This window comes from Neltuma alba, unplaced genomic scaffold (assembly GCF_004799145.2).
Source record: "Neltuma alba isolate B1F8T4 unplaced genomic scaffold, ASM479914v2 tig00002832_pilon, whole genome shotgun sequence".
NCBI classification, from domain to species: Eukaryota; Viridiplantae; Streptophyta; class Magnoliopsida; order Fabales; family Fabaceae; genus Neltuma; species Neltuma alba.
In genome coordinates this window covers 23,451-40,058 of record NW_021633035.1, presented here as the reverse complement: position 1 = coordinate 40,058, position 16,608 = coordinate 23,451, and the positions used below count along the sequence as shown (strand labels likewise).

The 16,608-nt window shown below is 34.3% G+C and overlaps 2 protein-coding genes across 2 annotated transcripts; both read left to right on the top strand.

Annotated features, from left to right (window-relative positions):
• The first annotated feature begins 713 nt into the window (after positions 1–713).
• LOC114739462 (E3 ubiquitin-protein ligase ORTHRUS 2) lies at positions 714–5,226 on the top strand. The gene is made up of 9 exons (XM_028927518.1): positions 714–1,244; positions 2,035–2,567; positions 2,934–3,059; positions 3,579–3,678; positions 3,766–3,827; positions 3,907–4,009; positions 4,184–4,328; positions 4,499–4,713; positions 4,832–5,226. The coding sequence occupies exons 1-9, from the start codon at positions 783–785 to the stop codon at positions 5,183–5,185; spliced, it is 2,100 nt and encodes a 699-aa protein (XP_028783351.1). The 5' UTR covers positions 714–782; the 3' UTR covers positions 5,186–5,226.
• A 5,966-nt stretch (positions 5,227–11,192) lies between these two features.
• On the top strand, positions 11,193–16,010 carry LOC114739463 (potassium transporter 6-like). Its single transcript, XM_028927519.1, has 8 exons — positions 11,193–11,440; positions 11,557–12,046; positions 12,134–12,187; positions 12,664–12,924; positions 13,007–13,059; positions 14,211–14,334; positions 14,429–14,683; positions 14,899–16,010. Exons 1-8 carry the CDS (start codon positions 11,402–11,404, stop codon positions 15,939–15,941), a joined length of 2,319 nt encoding a protein of 772 aa, XP_028783352.1. The 5' UTR covers positions 11,193–11,401; the 3' UTR covers positions 15,942–16,010.
• Positions 16,011–16,608: the final 598 nt, after the last annotated feature.

Genomic DNA, 16,608 nt, shown 5'->3' with positions numbered 1-16,608 from the left:
AGATTAAGAAAGTTAGATAAGTTAGTTAATTATAAGAAAAGTGACACATTTTTCCTAAAAACACCATAATCATTTTTCTTAATACCCCATCCCCCTCTTCTACTTGATTATAGTTGAGGGAGTATCCATAGGGGTAATTTAGAGAAAATTGATAAATATGAGAAATGAGTCTTATATTTAGAACCAAAACCAACTCAAAAATTAGGTCCTATATTAAACACCATAGGAGTATTATAAAATAAAACTTTAAGTTTCGATATATATATGAGGAAAAAAAACTTTATAGTCTTAATAACTTTTTATTGTATTTAAGGAGTGTTTGGATGAAAATTAAATTATAATTTTAAAAATATTTTTACATTTTACAAAACAAATATATAAAAAAATTTGTTTCGTTTTAAAAAAAAATATTTTAAAGGTTGCCATTTGCCAAACACCTTTTCAATCCTAATTCAATTTTTTATTACTATCCTTTCAAATGGACATTTGGTGGAAATTTAATATTATATATATGATTTTTAATTTAATATTTAGCAGAGACTGATGGATTGACGTGATAACCATTGAAAGGACGTGGCTTGCGCACGGTGAACCCTTCCGCACTGGATTGCTCCTGAAATTCAAATCCAATGTATTCTCTTCAGAACCCGCGGTTCCTTCCCTCGCTCTCTTTTCCTCACAGTATATGAACCAATCAGTAAGCACTCAAAGAGCTCACTTTCACTTAGCTAATCGCTCTTCATCGGCAATCTCGCCATACCCAAGCCTTTTCTGCTTCACCAATGGCGCACGTTACTCAACTCCCCTGCGATTGTGACGGTGTCTGTATGGTTTGCAAGGCGAAGCCTGCTGACGAAGAAAAACTGACGTGCAAAACCTGTGCTTCCCAATGGCATGTCAACTGTCTCTCTCAGCCACCGGAGACGATGGCGGAGACGCTTAAGTGGGAATGCCCAGATTGTTCTGTGCCGCCCTCAGATTTTCCTTCGGTTACCGTTGGCAAAGCCGTCCTTGACGGGGCCGGTGACTTGATGGCGGCGATCCGAGCGATTGAAGCGGATTCTTCTCTAACAGAGCTTGAGAAGGCGAAGAAACGACAGAAACTGATGAGTGGAAAGGCAGGTTCCGAGGAAGATGAAGGTAGTGTGAAGAAGGTAGAAGGTGAAAGGAAGGACGTTCTGGATATTCTCAGCGGGACTCTAAACTGCTCATTCTGTATGCAGTTACCCGAGAGGCCGGTCACGGTAACTCTGACTTCACTCTGATACTAAATGAGCGACATCTATTTTTGTTTTCTTTAATACTAGCAACGATCCAGATTTTTCTCAATTTTCTCTCATGTTTACTTCGCCAAAATTGCTGTTGTCAATTGTTAACTCTTTTATTTGCCAATTCTTTGTTGTTCCATTTAATCTTAACTAAAAATTTAATCTTTAGGGTGTGTGGGGTTTTCTCTGTCATTTGATCGATTTGGTAGTGAATATATATCGCGATCATCAAAAGCAACCCTTTTTTTGCCTCATATTTTGACGTGATTACTTGTATTGCTGCAGAATCCATCTATTCGATTGTTATTGATTGAATATTGCTCATTGCAGTTGAAAATTATCATGACACTTTAATTCGACTGCTCATTTTCAAAATGAGTTATTCTTTGCCTTTTCTTTTTGAATATTGTCCTGACTTTCACACTGCATCTTTTCTTGTCAGGTTCTAATCTTTCAGCATATAGTCTGCCTTTATCTGAGAATTTTCTTATTTTGAGTGAAATTCTGTTTCATGATTCCTCCCAACACCTGCACTGTCAATGTGGACTTCTGTTGTGTCCCTATCTGTCATTACATTAGTATCTAGTGTTCGGAATTTTTCATCAAAGAAAGCAAGTTTTCGTAAGACCCTTGTGGTCAGCCTAGTTTCTTTGCATTATTTACATTCTGTCTACTTTCACTATTCTATTCTGTTAAGGAATGGTGGTAATTAGCATACTATAATAATTCGATTTAACAAGGAATCTAATTCAATGGCCTTCTTCAGACTCCGTGTGGCCACAACTTCTGCCTAAAATGCTTTCAGAAGTGGATTGGACAAGGAAAACTAACATGTGCCAAGTGTCGTAGTGCTATCCCTTCCAAAATGGCTAGTCAACCGCGTATAAATTCTGCGCTTGTTATGGCTATCCGTATGGCAAAAGTATCCAAAAACATAGGTGCAGGAGAAACCTCTAGAGTTTATCAGTTTGTACATAACCAAGATAGACCAGACAAGGCTTATACTTCAGAGCGGGCCCAAAGGAAAGGCAAATCAAATGCTTGCAGTGGAAAGATTTTTGTAACTGTGCCTCAGGATCATTTTGGTCCAATCCCAGCTGAGAATGATCCAGTGAGGAATCAAGGTGTGCTGGTTGGTGAATGTTGGGAAGATAGACTTGATTGCCGGCAATGGGGTGCTCACTTCCCTCATGTTAGTGGTATTGCTGGACAATCAAACCATGGTGCACAATCAGTAGTTCTTTCTGGTGGTTATGTTGATGACGAGGATCATGGAGAGTATTTTCTCTATACTGGAAGGTTTGTAAAGTTTATTGAATTGCTATATTGTTTTTTGTTTTTCATCTTGATATCTATCTGTGTCTAAACCGTTTGCCCACTAGCCTATTTGGTCATGCTGTCTTAACCTATGAGTTTGGGTGAATATTCTCACTAGTTTTGGTTTCTGCTGATTGTTTACTGTTGTTTTGCTGTCGCATGCCAAGCGCTCATGTTGCTTCCATCTAGTTTCTTATATTGCTGCTTTGCCTAGTCCTCCCATTTTTTAAACCTTTTTTGGTCTTCTGTTTTTCTTGTCTTTCTTTACTTTTTTTTTCATACTTCTGATTCATCTTTCCTTGTTTCTATTGGCTTTTGTTGAAATGGCTAACACGTCCCTTCTTGCAGTGGTGGTAGAGACTTAAGTGGAAACAAGCGAACAAGCAACGTACAATCATTTGATCAGAAGTTTGAAAAGTCCAATTTAGCTTTAAAAGTTAGCTGTTTGAAAGGTTATCCAGTTCGAGTTGTAAGGTACGCATCTGTGTTCAGAAAATCACTTCTTTGTTCATCTATCTTGGGAAGCTTATTCTCAATAAGGTGCTCCTGACCTGGTGAAAATTCTTTTGTCTAGCTGATCTCAGTTAGTACCATACAATGTGAAGAGCCAAGTAGTTAGTTGGTTTAATGACTTAGTGAAACCAACAAAACATAAGTGGGGGAAAGGTTAGCCGGAAAGCCAGTTTCAATTATGAATGAAGGCCAATCTTTCTTTCTCCTCTCTTTTCTTTCATTACAATCTCAACATTGGCTTTATTTCCTCATTTATGTCTTTACAAGTTCTTAAACTAGTGACATTTGGCAAGTTGACCTTTTGAATGATGGATCATGCTATTTGTTCTTTTTCCCCTCTACCAACACTTTGTGATGTTAAATCTATTGTATGATTGACATGCTTATTTATAGTTTGCTTAACTTTGAGAGTTTCAAAGATGCATTCTATTGAGCTTTCATCCATACTTACTAAGCTTTGTGTAACGTCTGAATGGCTAGATCTCACAAAGAGAAGAGATCCTCATATGCCCCTGAACAAGGATTACGTTATGATGGCGTTTACAGAATTGAAAAGTGTTGGCGGAAACAGGGGTTGCAGGTAGATATGATATTCCTTTATTCTTGTATTTCCTATGTTTTGGTTCTTGATTCCATGCAACTTTTCTAAAGGCATATGCTTAATTAGGGCTTCAAGGTTTGTCGGTACTTATTTGTTAGATGTGACAATGAGCCTGCCCCATGGACAAGGTATGCATTATGTAGCTCACTTAAATGTGCTGATCCTATTTGAAATTCCTTCTACTAAATTATTCTAAATGTGACATAGTGATGATCATGGAGATCGTCCCCGACCATTGCCAGTAATTCCTGAGTTAGAAAAGGCTACAGACTTAGTTGTCAGGAAGGAGAATCCATCGTGGGATTTTGATGTGAGTGATATTTTAGGATTTTCCCTCTTCAAATTTCCTATTCATTTTGTTGTCAATTTATAACCACTTCCTTTCTTCCTGAAATTGTTACTAAACGACACTATTTAGAATGTTTTATCGTATCATTAGAATTAGAGTTTTGGGAAACGTATAATTAGTTGATGTTTTCTTCAGGAGGAAGGATCTTGTTGGAAGTGGAAAAAACCACAACCTCCCAGTCAAAGGCATGTGAAAAGTATGGATCCCCAAGATGTAAAAAGGTCAAGGAGGGAAATAAGGAAAGCACAAAATCTTTCAATCAGGGAAAGATTGCTGAAAGGTATTATCATTATGCTTTGCTTTTATATTGGTCAACTTATTCTTTACTGCAGCGTTAGTTTGTCCTTACTCCCATCCGATTAAACGGGTTATTTCCTGCGTCTAAAACCATCAGTGATATCATTTAATATGGTCTATTTATTTTTACTTTGTTGTGCTTTCTATATGCAGGATTTGGTTGCCTTATCTGTAAAGAGGTTATGGTTACTCCTGTGACGACGCCCTGTGCTCATAATTTCTGCAAGCCATGTTTGGAAGGTGCGTTTGTAGGTCAATCTTTTGTGAGAGAAAGAAGCAGGGGTGGAAGATCTCTGCGGTCCCAAAAGAACGTGATGAAATGCCCTTCTTGCCCTACTGACATTTCTGATTTTCTTCAGAACGTTCAGGTGAATCATGCATAATTTGCTCTTAACTCTTTACTTTTGTCTGATCTTGATGACTGATTCAATGTGAAAATTGTTAAATTGATTGATAAGTTCCTCTGATGGCATGCATGTGTGACAGGTCAATACAGAGTTGTTGGGTTTAATTGAATCATTGAAAGCTGAGGCTGAAGAAAATAAAGATGAAAGCGAGGATGAAGATGGAGCCGAGGCAGACTGTGATGATGCAGTGGCCACAATGGATGAAGATAAGGATACTTCGGTTGAAGAACCCAATGATTCACCTGAGGAATCTGATGCTAGCAAACTAAAGTCAAAAGAACCTGGAGTGACCACTCGTGCAGCCAAGGATAATTGCAAAAGAAAGAGAGCCAATGCTGAAGAAATTTCTCCCAAAGGTGGCAAAAGTAAAAAGGCTGAGAGTGATGGAAATGATTCACCAGCAAGTCCTCTTCATTTGCCATCAGACAGTTAGTCATTACCAATGGATTCGGATTTTTGCGGGCTCTTTTTACAGGTGCTTTTGGTAGACAAAACATTGGTTTATTTGCTTATGTCCATTACAACCAATTATTCAATCAAATCTGAACACTTGGATTTTATCATAAATATTGCTATGATCCATTATATTTATGTAGATGTTGTGACAGGGAAGCTCAAGGTTTGAGAATTTATTGAAGAATTGGTTCTGTAATGTGCATAAGCAAATAGACCTAAGTTTTCCTTTTCCTTTTTAGCTTGCTGGAAAACTGTTGATGAATAGGTATATCCTCAAATCAACAACCGTATCCGCATTGATGGCTCAGTGTTTGATGGGAAACCTTTCATGTAATTACTGGTGTCTGGTGCCTACCCAATTTCCTTTACTTTTGATCACTGAAGTAGTATTGGGGGATGATTCATGGAGATTAACCTCTGGTCAATTCAGCAGCCTGCAATGTTTAAGAAATTGTTAGCTTTAGTAAATCCACTGGTTCAGGTTCATTTGCCTCGTAAATACGCATCAAACTTTAATGTGTTGGTTCTGGTTCTTCTGATGCTAAACCAGTAATGTTCCTAGTACTAGTTTTTGGTCTTGAGAAACATTGAATTATTTTCACTCACACATCAGCTAGTTTGTTTACTTCTTACTTTTTAGCCTCCACTTCAGTGGATTTTTTCCTTTTTATTCTTTATTTTTACTGTAATCATATTTGTTGATGGATTGGAGATGCCCCTTCCGTCTGAAATATAAATAAGGTATAATTAATTAACTTCATGGGAGTGAGCAAGGGAATTAAAAGTAGTCTAACTATTTAAATTTGTCAAAAGTATCGGGATAATTTCTGCTTTTACCTCTATTAAATGGAGGTGCATAAATGTCACAAGTCACATCCATTGACTCGCATTTAATTATAAGGGTAGAATTTTTGCCCTAGACATTATTCAAATGAAACTAATATTTGGAATCAGGGGAAACATGTAAAAAAAGAAAACATGTTTTGCTGGTAAAAAAAAAAAAGGGGGAGACATGTTTTGGAAAAAACAGTTTTTTGTAGCAAACAAGAATGCCTTTTACAGTTTCTTTTAGGGTTCCTAGTACCATCTGGTAGAGAAGAGAAAGATGATGCTTATAATAGCACTAGAGAGTGGGTAATTATAAAATTTCAAGTAGGCAACATCAAGTGGTGAGTTTGAATCTTTTATAATCAATATAATAAATACTGCTTCTGATTTTTTTAATACAAAAATTAGATAATTTATTTATGGCTATTAATAAAATTAGTTGGGTCAGTTATTTCCAACACGTTTGTTATTTTTTTTTAAACTATCCTTTTGGTGAGAACATTCTTAATATGTATAATCAATAATGTTATAGAGATATTTTAAAAACAAATTATAAATTTGAAAAACAAATTACTTGTTTGGAATGACTTAACAGTTAACATTTCAATTGTCTTATCAATTGTAGAACTAAATAGACTTAAAGTAGATTAAGATCTTATATTTATGACTAAATTATATTCATAACTAACTCTTATATTAAGAACTGAAAGTTATTCTTATTGTGACAAAAAATTGGAAAAAAAAAAACCACAAACACCAAACATGTAAGCTATTTCCTATTTCTTTATTTTATATTTTAATAAAAATATAATTTGTCTAAAAAATTAATGAAATTAGAATTAGAATTCTAAATAAACATAGATAATACATGTATATTTTCTTATACATATTCATCACATTTTAATTAAGAATCTAATAATAAAATATAAAATTGAAGTGTTGGAAAAAAAAATAAATAAATGTGGTACTCCTTTTTGTTTATAATATAACAAGCTGATTAACTTTTCTTACATATCAAGAGATAAAACTTTAGTCATTCAATTTGTCCTAAAATAATAGAGTTTTCCTATTTTATCCTTTAAAAAAAAAGATAAAATCGCTTTTGATATTACATTTTTGTTATCTCCTCCTATATTTAATAACAATAAAAATGGAAAAAATCAAATTAGTTATCTTGACAATATCTTGTATAAAGAGGGAGTATAATCTTGCTTTTTTGGTGGATAATATTTTGGTTAGATCATAAGTACTACCTTCGGTCCTTAATATAAGACTTTATTTGATTTTTATTTTGGTTCTAAATATAAGACCCCAATTCATTTTGTCTTTCATATTTATGTATTTTTTTCTCAAAATAATTCTTCTAACAATAGTAGTTCTAGCCAATACACTTAATTAGTAAGGATATTTAAAGAAAGCTAACACTTATTTGTTATAAATAATTAGTTTAACTTCTTTTCTTAATCTTTTTAAATTAGTCAACTAGCTTTTATAATTAAGATTGGAAGTAGTAGTTCATATCCACCAGTCAATAAGGAGTCATCAACCGCCTCTTAATCATTTGCGGCCATACGTTAATCACACGTCTATGAAAGTACGGCAATACTTTTCAAGTAATCATTGGGCTAGCGCACCTTAATAAGCTGCCCATTGCACGTTTAAAATAATTAAATATCTTTAATAAATTTCATTAAGTTAGACAATAATCATTCTTCACAATAAAATAAGTAAATATTTACTTTAATACTTTTTAATTTAAGAAAAGGGAAAAATAAAAATTAGATATGTATATATGATTATGTGATTCTTTTTATATAATTATAACATATCTAGTATTATTAAGTCATATTTAATGAGTAAGCTATTGTTTTTTTTTTTTGGTTTATATCAGGACTAATACCAATTAGTTATGATTATGTAAAATGTTATTCCTCATTACTTTACTAATAATAACTTAGTTAAGAGGCATCATCCAAATAATACTAAGTTGTGTAATAACAACAAATGAATTCAAATTTTGATGACAGCAATATTAAGTTGTGATTTGTGGGGGAAAAAAAGAAGAAGCTATTATAACTTAGTTATTTTTGGCCACGGAACAAAATTACATAGTTATTACGAGGCATTATGATGTAATTTGTTTTTTAATAAACGAAATATTATCATTATTATAAAAAGAAATTATATATTTTTTCCAGTGAGATCAAAACACGTATATTATTTTATTAACCACTTACCATAAAAGCAACTCTTATTATCAACATTTTAAACTTTTTTTAAAAAATTTAAATCATATTCATTTTGATGAGATCAGAAATAAGCATATTAAAGATATGGCATTTGTTTAAACCCAACAAGTAAATGATTCATTAAGAACAATGAGATTTGTTTGCCTTTCATACTTCGAGAAAACATTAGTCTATACCGTCCACGGATGATGCTCTAAGAAATAATTAATTGTTTAAGTAGGAAAAATATGAAAAAAAAAAAACTTCTAAAATGTTAAAATCCAAAATCAGAAATGACTACAAAAATATGTTGTTATTTTCTTTTCAAATATTGTCAATTTTATTAAAGTATAATAAATAAGACTGATTTAAAATTTTAAAATATTTTTTTTGAGATTACGCCCTTTAAATAAAATAGTATAAATTATTTGGAAAAAAAAACACTTTTTAGGTCGTGCCCTTTTGTGCTCTAATGACATAAGAAATTGTGAGTTTGATTCCATTTGAAAATAGGAGGTGGTGAGTTTGATTTTACTTAGAATCTCATATATGGTTAATGTTTGCTCTTAATTAAAAAAAACACTTTTCATTATGATGACTTTGGAGGTTAAGTTAATTATGATTGGCATACTAACGTGGATTAAGTCTAGCGAAAAATATTGGTTTCTCACAATATAGCAAACAAATATTCAAATTTATCTTGTGAGATGCTTACATTTAATAATAAATAGCATTTAAAACATGATTACTTCTCTAAGAAGTTAGGTGTGCTTGTGTTTAAAAAAAAAAAAAAACTCTGGCTAGCATCAAAATTGAAACTTGATTTATGAACTAATTGTTTTCCTATTGGCCGATCCTACAATACAATCTTCTGTTTTTTTTTAAACAAAAAAATGACATAAGGATTCACCGTAAGTTTTAAATCCAACAAAAGAGAAACAGCCAATGCAGCCAAAAAGAAAAAAACAATGGGAAAAAAAACAAAAAGAAAAAGAAGAAGCAATATTTACATTTGTTGTGCCGACTATGGACAACATTTCTTGAACCACAATGAATTTGCCGAAGATAAATTTCAAATTTTATAACCATCTCCCTCTTTTTCAATATTTTCTCTCATGTATATATCCATGATAACAAATTATTTCCTAAAAAAATTAACGCAAGTATTTTCTCAAAATAAATTATTTTAAAAAGCTTCAACAAACATATTACAATCTTTAAAAAATATTATTATCTTCAAAATAAAAATGATTTTTCTCAACCCATAGACGTTGGTTTTAGCTAAAGAGATTTTGACGGCTTGAACATGAGATCTTGTGCTCGAGTATATTGACAAGAGTAGGAGAGAAATCAAATAAATTCAAAAAATAATTATATAATTTTACACTTTTTCTTAAAAAGCAAAGCATTCTCAAATCTTTAGAAGCATATTAGGAAACTACGCCTCCCATTATTAATATAAGATCTATTTAATTAATTTGATTAGATTAAGGAGTCAGGTAAGTTAGTTAATTATAAGAAATATGACATGTTTTTCTTAAAATACTATAATCATCTTTCTTAATATCCTTACTCTTCACCTACTTGATTATGGTTGACGGAATATTCATATGAATAATTTAGAAAAAAAATTGATAAATATGAGAAATAGGTCTTATATTTGAAATAAAAATTAATTTAATAATTAGGTTTTATATTAAAGATTGGAGGAGTACTATAATAATGAGCAGAGTTAGAACCAAGTGTGGATTTTGCCACGTAGAGCTTCTCAATTCTCATACGCCATGGGTGATGATCAGTTTCTTCATCTACTCACCGGTTCAACCCTTTCACCCGTATCTGCTCAACCCCTAGCCTCTCCCTATCGCACCAGAAGGGAGAAAACGCGCAAACCCAAAAAAAAAAAAAAAGTTCGAATCTTTCTCTGTGTGTTTGTTTTTCCATCTCATTATTTCGGTTACGCTCACATGTTGATAAAACTCAATGAACCATCAATAATTGGCACTTCTTTAAGTGTCTAGTCAAGCATTTCATTCGTACTTGTACACTCTTGTTATTCTATTTATAAGGTAGAGAGGCAATATAAATATTGCTAAATTTGTTAGAAAAATCTAACACACTTATTGAAAATGAGAGATAAATATTAGAATTGAGATTAAAAAAAATAGTATTTAGTATGAGAGATTGCTTATTACATGATATTAGACAAACTTATATATATGAGATTAATGAATATTATGTGAGAAGTAGTATTCTTCGGTCCTACTTTCATGAGTTTATCTAATCCTATGTAACAAGTAATGATTTATTCTAAAAAAAAATTTAATGATTTTTTTCAATTATAATTTTAATTCTTATCTCTCATTTTTAATATTTTACACCAAGCGGGCCTATGTTCACTCTTATCAATTAAAAGAATATAAACATCACAAAACCTAATAGCTTTTGTAATATAGCATCAAAATTTTTCTCATAAATGGGAGTTTAATTCAATTTATAATGTCAAACTGTTAGCACCTATCCTTTAAATCCAAAAATTAAATAACCCTTCTAAAAAGACATCTTATAATCAGGGGAATAAATCTTCTTAAATGTTGGCGCTCCCCACCCTCTCTCTCTTCTTCCCCTTTTCTCCCCTCCTTGTTAATTTTTGGGGGAGTGGAGAGTGGAGTCAAAAAGGGTCAGGGTCACAGTATTTCTGGCTTTTTGGGGTTTCGAGTCTGTTCACTCTTGGTAACTACCGGTGGCTGTTCATGTGATGCGTATGATTCCTCCACACATCACTATCTCTTTTGACATATTCAAACCGCAATCCTTAAAATGAAAGCTGGGGCAAGTCCTTTTCACAGCTGCTTCCTCGTTCAATCCTCATATTTCACTGAGAAAAATAATGGGTTCCTTGCATTTGTTTATAACCTCATCATAAATATGGAAAGTCGCCACCTTTACAGAATTCGAAAAATTCGAGATACATAATTAAAAAGGATAGTCTTTTTTTTTGTCAATATATTAATGCCCAATTCTTTTATACCTTAGCTGTCAAGCTTGCGGTGGTGTTTCTCATTTCTGCAATTGAGTCTCCACAAAGCTTGTGTTTTCAGTAAAATGGCTCTAATTGATTTCTAAAAGCATTTACTATGGATCTGGACTGTGGGATTCGTGAAAACTCTGCTACGGTAAGTTGGGCATATTCGTTTATGATCATCGAAGTTTACATTTTTCTCTGTTTTGAGCAGTTTGGTTAGAATCTTTTCAGTCTTCAATCAGAATGTTGGTTTTTTCCCCATTGTAGAGACTACCATGGAAGACGGTTCTGACTCTGGCATATCAGAGCCTTGGAGTTGTCTATGGAGATTTAAGCATTTCACCACTGTACGTTTACAGAAGCACATTTGCTGAACCTATCGCCCTCACAGAGAATAACGAAGAGATTTATGGTGTTTTCTCTTTGGTTTTCTGGGCTCTTACACTGATTCCTTTAATCAAATACGTGTTTATTGTGCTCAAAGCTGACGATAATGGAGAAGGAGGCACATTTGCTCTATACTCTTTGCTGTGTCGCCATGCCCGAGTCAGCTCGCTGCACAATCGACAATTGGCAGACGAAGAGCTCTCAGGGTACAAGAAGGGATATTGTAATGTAACACCAGAAAGGTGCTTTGCCTCGAGGATGAAGATGGCTTTGGAGAAGCATAAGGTTTTGCAGAAGATTTTGCTGGTTCTGGCTTTGATTGGGACTAGCATGGTGATTGGTGATGGGGTCGTCACGCCATCTCTTTCTGGTGATTAGGACTAACTTTCTATATGTTTTGGTTTGATGTTGAGATTTTATGGGATCATTTAATCCCTGGTTGTTCGAATAAATGCAGTGCTGTCTGCTGTGTCTGGTGTTGAGCTTTCAATGTCCAAGGAGCATCACCGATGTAAGTTCACCACTATACTGAGTCTTTTTGCACAAAAATCCCATTTCAATCATCCAAACATGCCTGCACTATCAATTGCCTCCTTTGAAGATTTTGGTATCATTATCTTGAGACTGATAAGTATGGTTTTCTTCCAACTTGGCAAAGTATCCTTTGAGAGATACTAAAATGATACTAAAGGATTGAATTGAAATGAAATAAAGTTGAAGTGCTAAAGTGATACAAAAAAAGTACTTGAGTTAACCATATGATATTAGACTCGTCTCTGAAGGACCAAAATGGGGCTTCTGTCTTCTGCATGCTTTGAGTTGTTTTAATCTTTTTGGACCTAGAGATAAATCACCTCTACTGTTTGTCCATGACATATCGTCCTGTTTTTATCAGCATTTATATTTGTGATACTGCCATTCTTCTTTATCTGAGCCTCATGGCGCATTTCCCTTGTTGAACTCACTAGAGAACTTGTTGCCTGACAGATGTAGAAGTCCCCGCTGCATGCGTCATACTGATATGCTTGTTTGCTCTTCAACATTATGGCACTCACAGGGTTGGCTTCTTGTTCGCTCCAATAATTTTCACATGGCTTTTCTCCATCGGTGCTATTGGTGTTTATAATATATTTTACTGGAATCCTCAAGTGTATGTAGCGCTCTCTCCATATTATGTTTGCCGATTTTTGAGGAAAACTCGAGGAGCAAAATGGGTGTCCCTTGGTGGAATTTTGTTGTGCATAACAGGTTTGTTTGTTTACTTCATGGCTAGCTCTGATTTTATGTCAATAATCAGATGGTTTTCTAATTTATGTTTTCAACTTCTCAGGATCTGAAGCTATGTTTGCTGATCTCGGCCACTTTTCACAATTATCAATCAAGGTACTTTTTATTAAAAACATGAATTTAGTGTGGATAGGATAAGTGAATCACCCTCCTATTAAATACAAATGCAATATAGTACTCTAATACTTCGTGCTGAAACTTGACTACTTGAAATTTCACACCAAAAGTTGCAATTAATTTGACTTTTAATGCATGAGTGGTAACAACTCTGTTGTTTAAATTCCTGAGGTGCAGTATATGTTCCTTGTGAAATGATTCAGTTTTGTATTCTCTTTCTGTATATTTTGTTGTGCCGTTTGTTCTACTTTCAGAGCTCTTAGGAACCTTCAAAAGTTTTATATGGGCATCATATGTTGGTGATTTTATATTTGCTTCAGTATATCCTTTAAGAATGTCCCGATAGTTGCCGCCATTTCTTAGTCCACAAAACATGTTAATACTGAAGATTATGTCATGCTAATGATATGTGGAAAGAAAGGCACTAGACAGTATTTAATGGAAATGGATTCTCTTATTACTTTCTCTTTGTATCTTTCTCCTTACACAATATTCTCTGTTCATTTAATTGCCTATTTAATTTAACGGCAGAAGATTATTGTTTGTGGCATTAAACAAAACATGTTATTTATTTAGTTTCTGCCGTAACATTATAATCTTGTTTCCAAGAACATTCAAGTGATAATAATAAATGCATAGAGATTATATTAAATGGTCAATCAAATGAACTGTGAAGATTGTGTGTGGAGAGAAAGTATAGAGAGCGAATCATTTCCATATTCAACTATAAAGTCGAAAAGTATATAGGAATAGGAATTGCCGAATATAATTGGATAAATCTCTTCATAATAGCCAACGTAGGAATTAAAAGGCCATATACTTGTTCCTGCATGTTCACAGTTTACATTAAATTTACGTGTGAAAAGCCAATCGCATTTCCAAAATTTTACTGACTAGAAATTCTTTTGCATATAGATGGACTGATGCTCAGTGACAAAGCTAAAATCCTTTAGAGATTCTGTTATTGCAATTTTTTATCCTTTCTGTCCCTAACTTGTTTTCCAGTATTTATTAGTTTCTTAGACACTGTTAGAAAGCATATGTTCCTTATAAAAACTGCCACATTTTATTTCTTTTTGCTACCTTGTTTTGGAAATTTCCTGTTTATCTTATGATGATATGTTCTGCAGCTGGCATTCACCTCTGTGGTTTATCCATCTATAGTTCTTGCATATATGGGGCATGCTGCTTATCTATCTAAACATCACAACATCATCCACAGCTATCACTTTGGGTTTTACGCATCTGTGCCAGGTAGGTTAGACTAATATGTTCTTCATCTGGGAGAGGATTAGTAAAACTGATTAACAGGTTCTTGAATAACTGGCATTCTTTTTCATCCCTTCAGATAAACTGAGATGGCCTGTTCTGGTAATAGCCATACTTGCTGCAGTTGTGGGAAGCCAAGCTATCATCACTGCAACTTTCTCAATTATCAAGCAATGCGTGGCATTAAGCTGCTTCCCGAGAGTTAAAGTGGTACACACGTCATCCACAATTCACGGCCAAATATATATCCCCGAGATCAACTGGCTATTGATGTTATTGTGCTTGGCTGTAACTATCGGATTCAGGAACACCAAGCACTTGGGCAATGCAGCAGGTTTGTGACAAATCATTACATGTTTCCTATTCATTGTTGAGTGAAAGATCATGAACAGTCTCATTATAATCTTTCACATTCTTCCTCACACAAAAGGCTATCTTGTGCTGAAGTTTCACTTCTGCTCTCTGGATTATAGAAAATTAATTTTTTGTTAATGATTATTTTAACTCAAGCTCAACAATGAAACTGACGCACCGTGTTCTGCAACGTAGGTTTGGCAGTTATAACAGTTATGCTGGTCACCACTATTTTGATGTCACTGGTTATAGCAGTGTGCTGGAAGCAGAGATTTATACTTGCTTTTGGTTTTGTTGCTATATTTGGCACCATTGAGGCTGTCTTCTTCTCAGCTTCTCTTGTCAAGTTCCTTGAAGGAGCATGGGTTTCAATTGCTCTGGCCTTTGTATTTCTCACTGTCATGTATATCTGGCACTATGGCACCCTCAAGAAGTATGAATTTGATGTCCAAAACAAAGTCTCCATCAACTGGCTCCTCAGCCTAAGTCCCAGCATAGGCATTGTCCGGGTTCCTGGGATCAGTCTAATTCAGACCGATCTTGTTTCTGGAATCCCTGCTATCTTCTCCCACTTTGTGACCAACCTTCCAGCATTCCACCGAGTCCTAGTCTTCCTCTGCATCAAACATGTGCCAGTTCCTCATGTCTCCCCCAAGGAACGCTTCCTAGTAGGCCGAATAGGGCCAAGACAGTTCAGACTCTACCGATGCATAGTGCGCTATGGCTACCGCAATGTCCACAAAGATGACTTGGAGTTCGAGAATGATCTCGTGTGCAGCATAGCAGAGTTCATCCGCACAGGAAACAGTAGTCCTGAGTTCAACACTGCTTCTCCAAGCCAAGAGCCTGAACAAACTCAGAAAATGACAGTTGTAGGGACATGCTCCACACATACCATAACAATGAGCGAGGGCACTAATAATCAAAATCACACGGACTTAGCTGAGACTTCGGAGATCCAACCCAGGAAGAGGGTGAGATTTGTAGTACCAGAGAGTCCGGGGATTGATGATGAAGCTAGAGAAGAACTAGATGAGCTCATGGAAGCGAGAGAAGCTGGAGTGGTTTACATTACGGGGCAATATTATATGAGAGCTAAGGGAGGGTCTAGTTTGCTGAAGAAGTTAGTGATCAATGTTGGGTATGAATTCTTGAGGAAGAACACTAGGGCAGCTCCTTATGTCCCTGACATGCCTCATGCATCATCTTTGGAAGTTGGAATGGTATACCAAGTTTGAAATCTGGGTTTCACAAACCCAAATAGTATGTTGTATAGGTTATAAGATATAAATTCGTGATTACACCCACCAACACTTAGGTATGAGCACAAATTTTGCTCTTTTTCCTTCAACTAAATTAGAATATTTCTTTCTGAACACCCCCCCCCCAAAAAAACAATAGCCAAAAACATTTGAAGATGTCTTTTTCTTAGTTTTTCCTCCTTTTTCTGGTATCCTAGGATATGCTGTGATATAAGAGTAGATGTAATTCTTCAAGTATCATGATATAGTTATACTCCCTTCGACCCTTTTTATAAGAGAACTTTTTTAGGATTCTTTTGATCCTGTTTATGATAAACGACAACCTCTTTTCTGGAGCATTTATTGAAAAATTCTTTTTATGCCCTTATTAAAAAAAGAGTACTTATTCATGAGATTAATTATTAAAAGCCACGAACCAATTATTAAATGAGGTTATATCTGGAAAGAAGCTTAAATTTTTAACATATTTATTAATCCAACTAATTTCAGCTACTACATTTTTTTTTAATCATTGAGAAGTAGTGTTTGAAGGAGAATTTTATGATTTAATAATGTTTAGTCATGAAAGAGCTTGTGACACCCCAAAGAAAAGGTTTGGAAAAATTTCAAAACCATACCTCTAAAATCTTAAACTTTGAATCAG

Excerpts from the sequence above, each read along its gene's own strand:
- LOC114739462 (XM_028927518.1), top strand. The coding sequence starts at position 783 with ATGGCGCACGTTACTCAACTCCCCTGCGATTGTGACGGTGTCTGTATG. Across the intron at positions 1,245-2,034 it reads TACCCGAGAGGCCGGTCACG|ACTCCGTGTGGCCACAACTT; the intron begins GTAACTCTGACT and ends GGCCTTCTTCAG. Across the intron at positions 4,329-4,498 it reads CAGGGAAAGATTGCTGAAAG|GATTTGGTTGCCTTATCTGT; the intron begins GTATTATCATTA and ends TTCTATATGCAG.
- LOC114739463 (XM_028927519.1), top strand. The coding sequence starts at position 11,402 with ATGGATCTGGACTGTGGGATTCGTGAAAACTCTGCTACG. Across the intron at positions 11,441-11,556 it reads TTCGTGAAAACTCTGCTACG|AGACTACCATGGAAGACGGT; the intron begins GTAAGTTGGGCA and ends TCCCCATTGTAG. Across the intron at positions 14,335-14,428 it reads GTTTTACGCATCTGTGCCAG|ATAAACTGAGATGGCCTGTT; the intron begins GTAGGTTAGACT and ends TCATCCCTTCAG.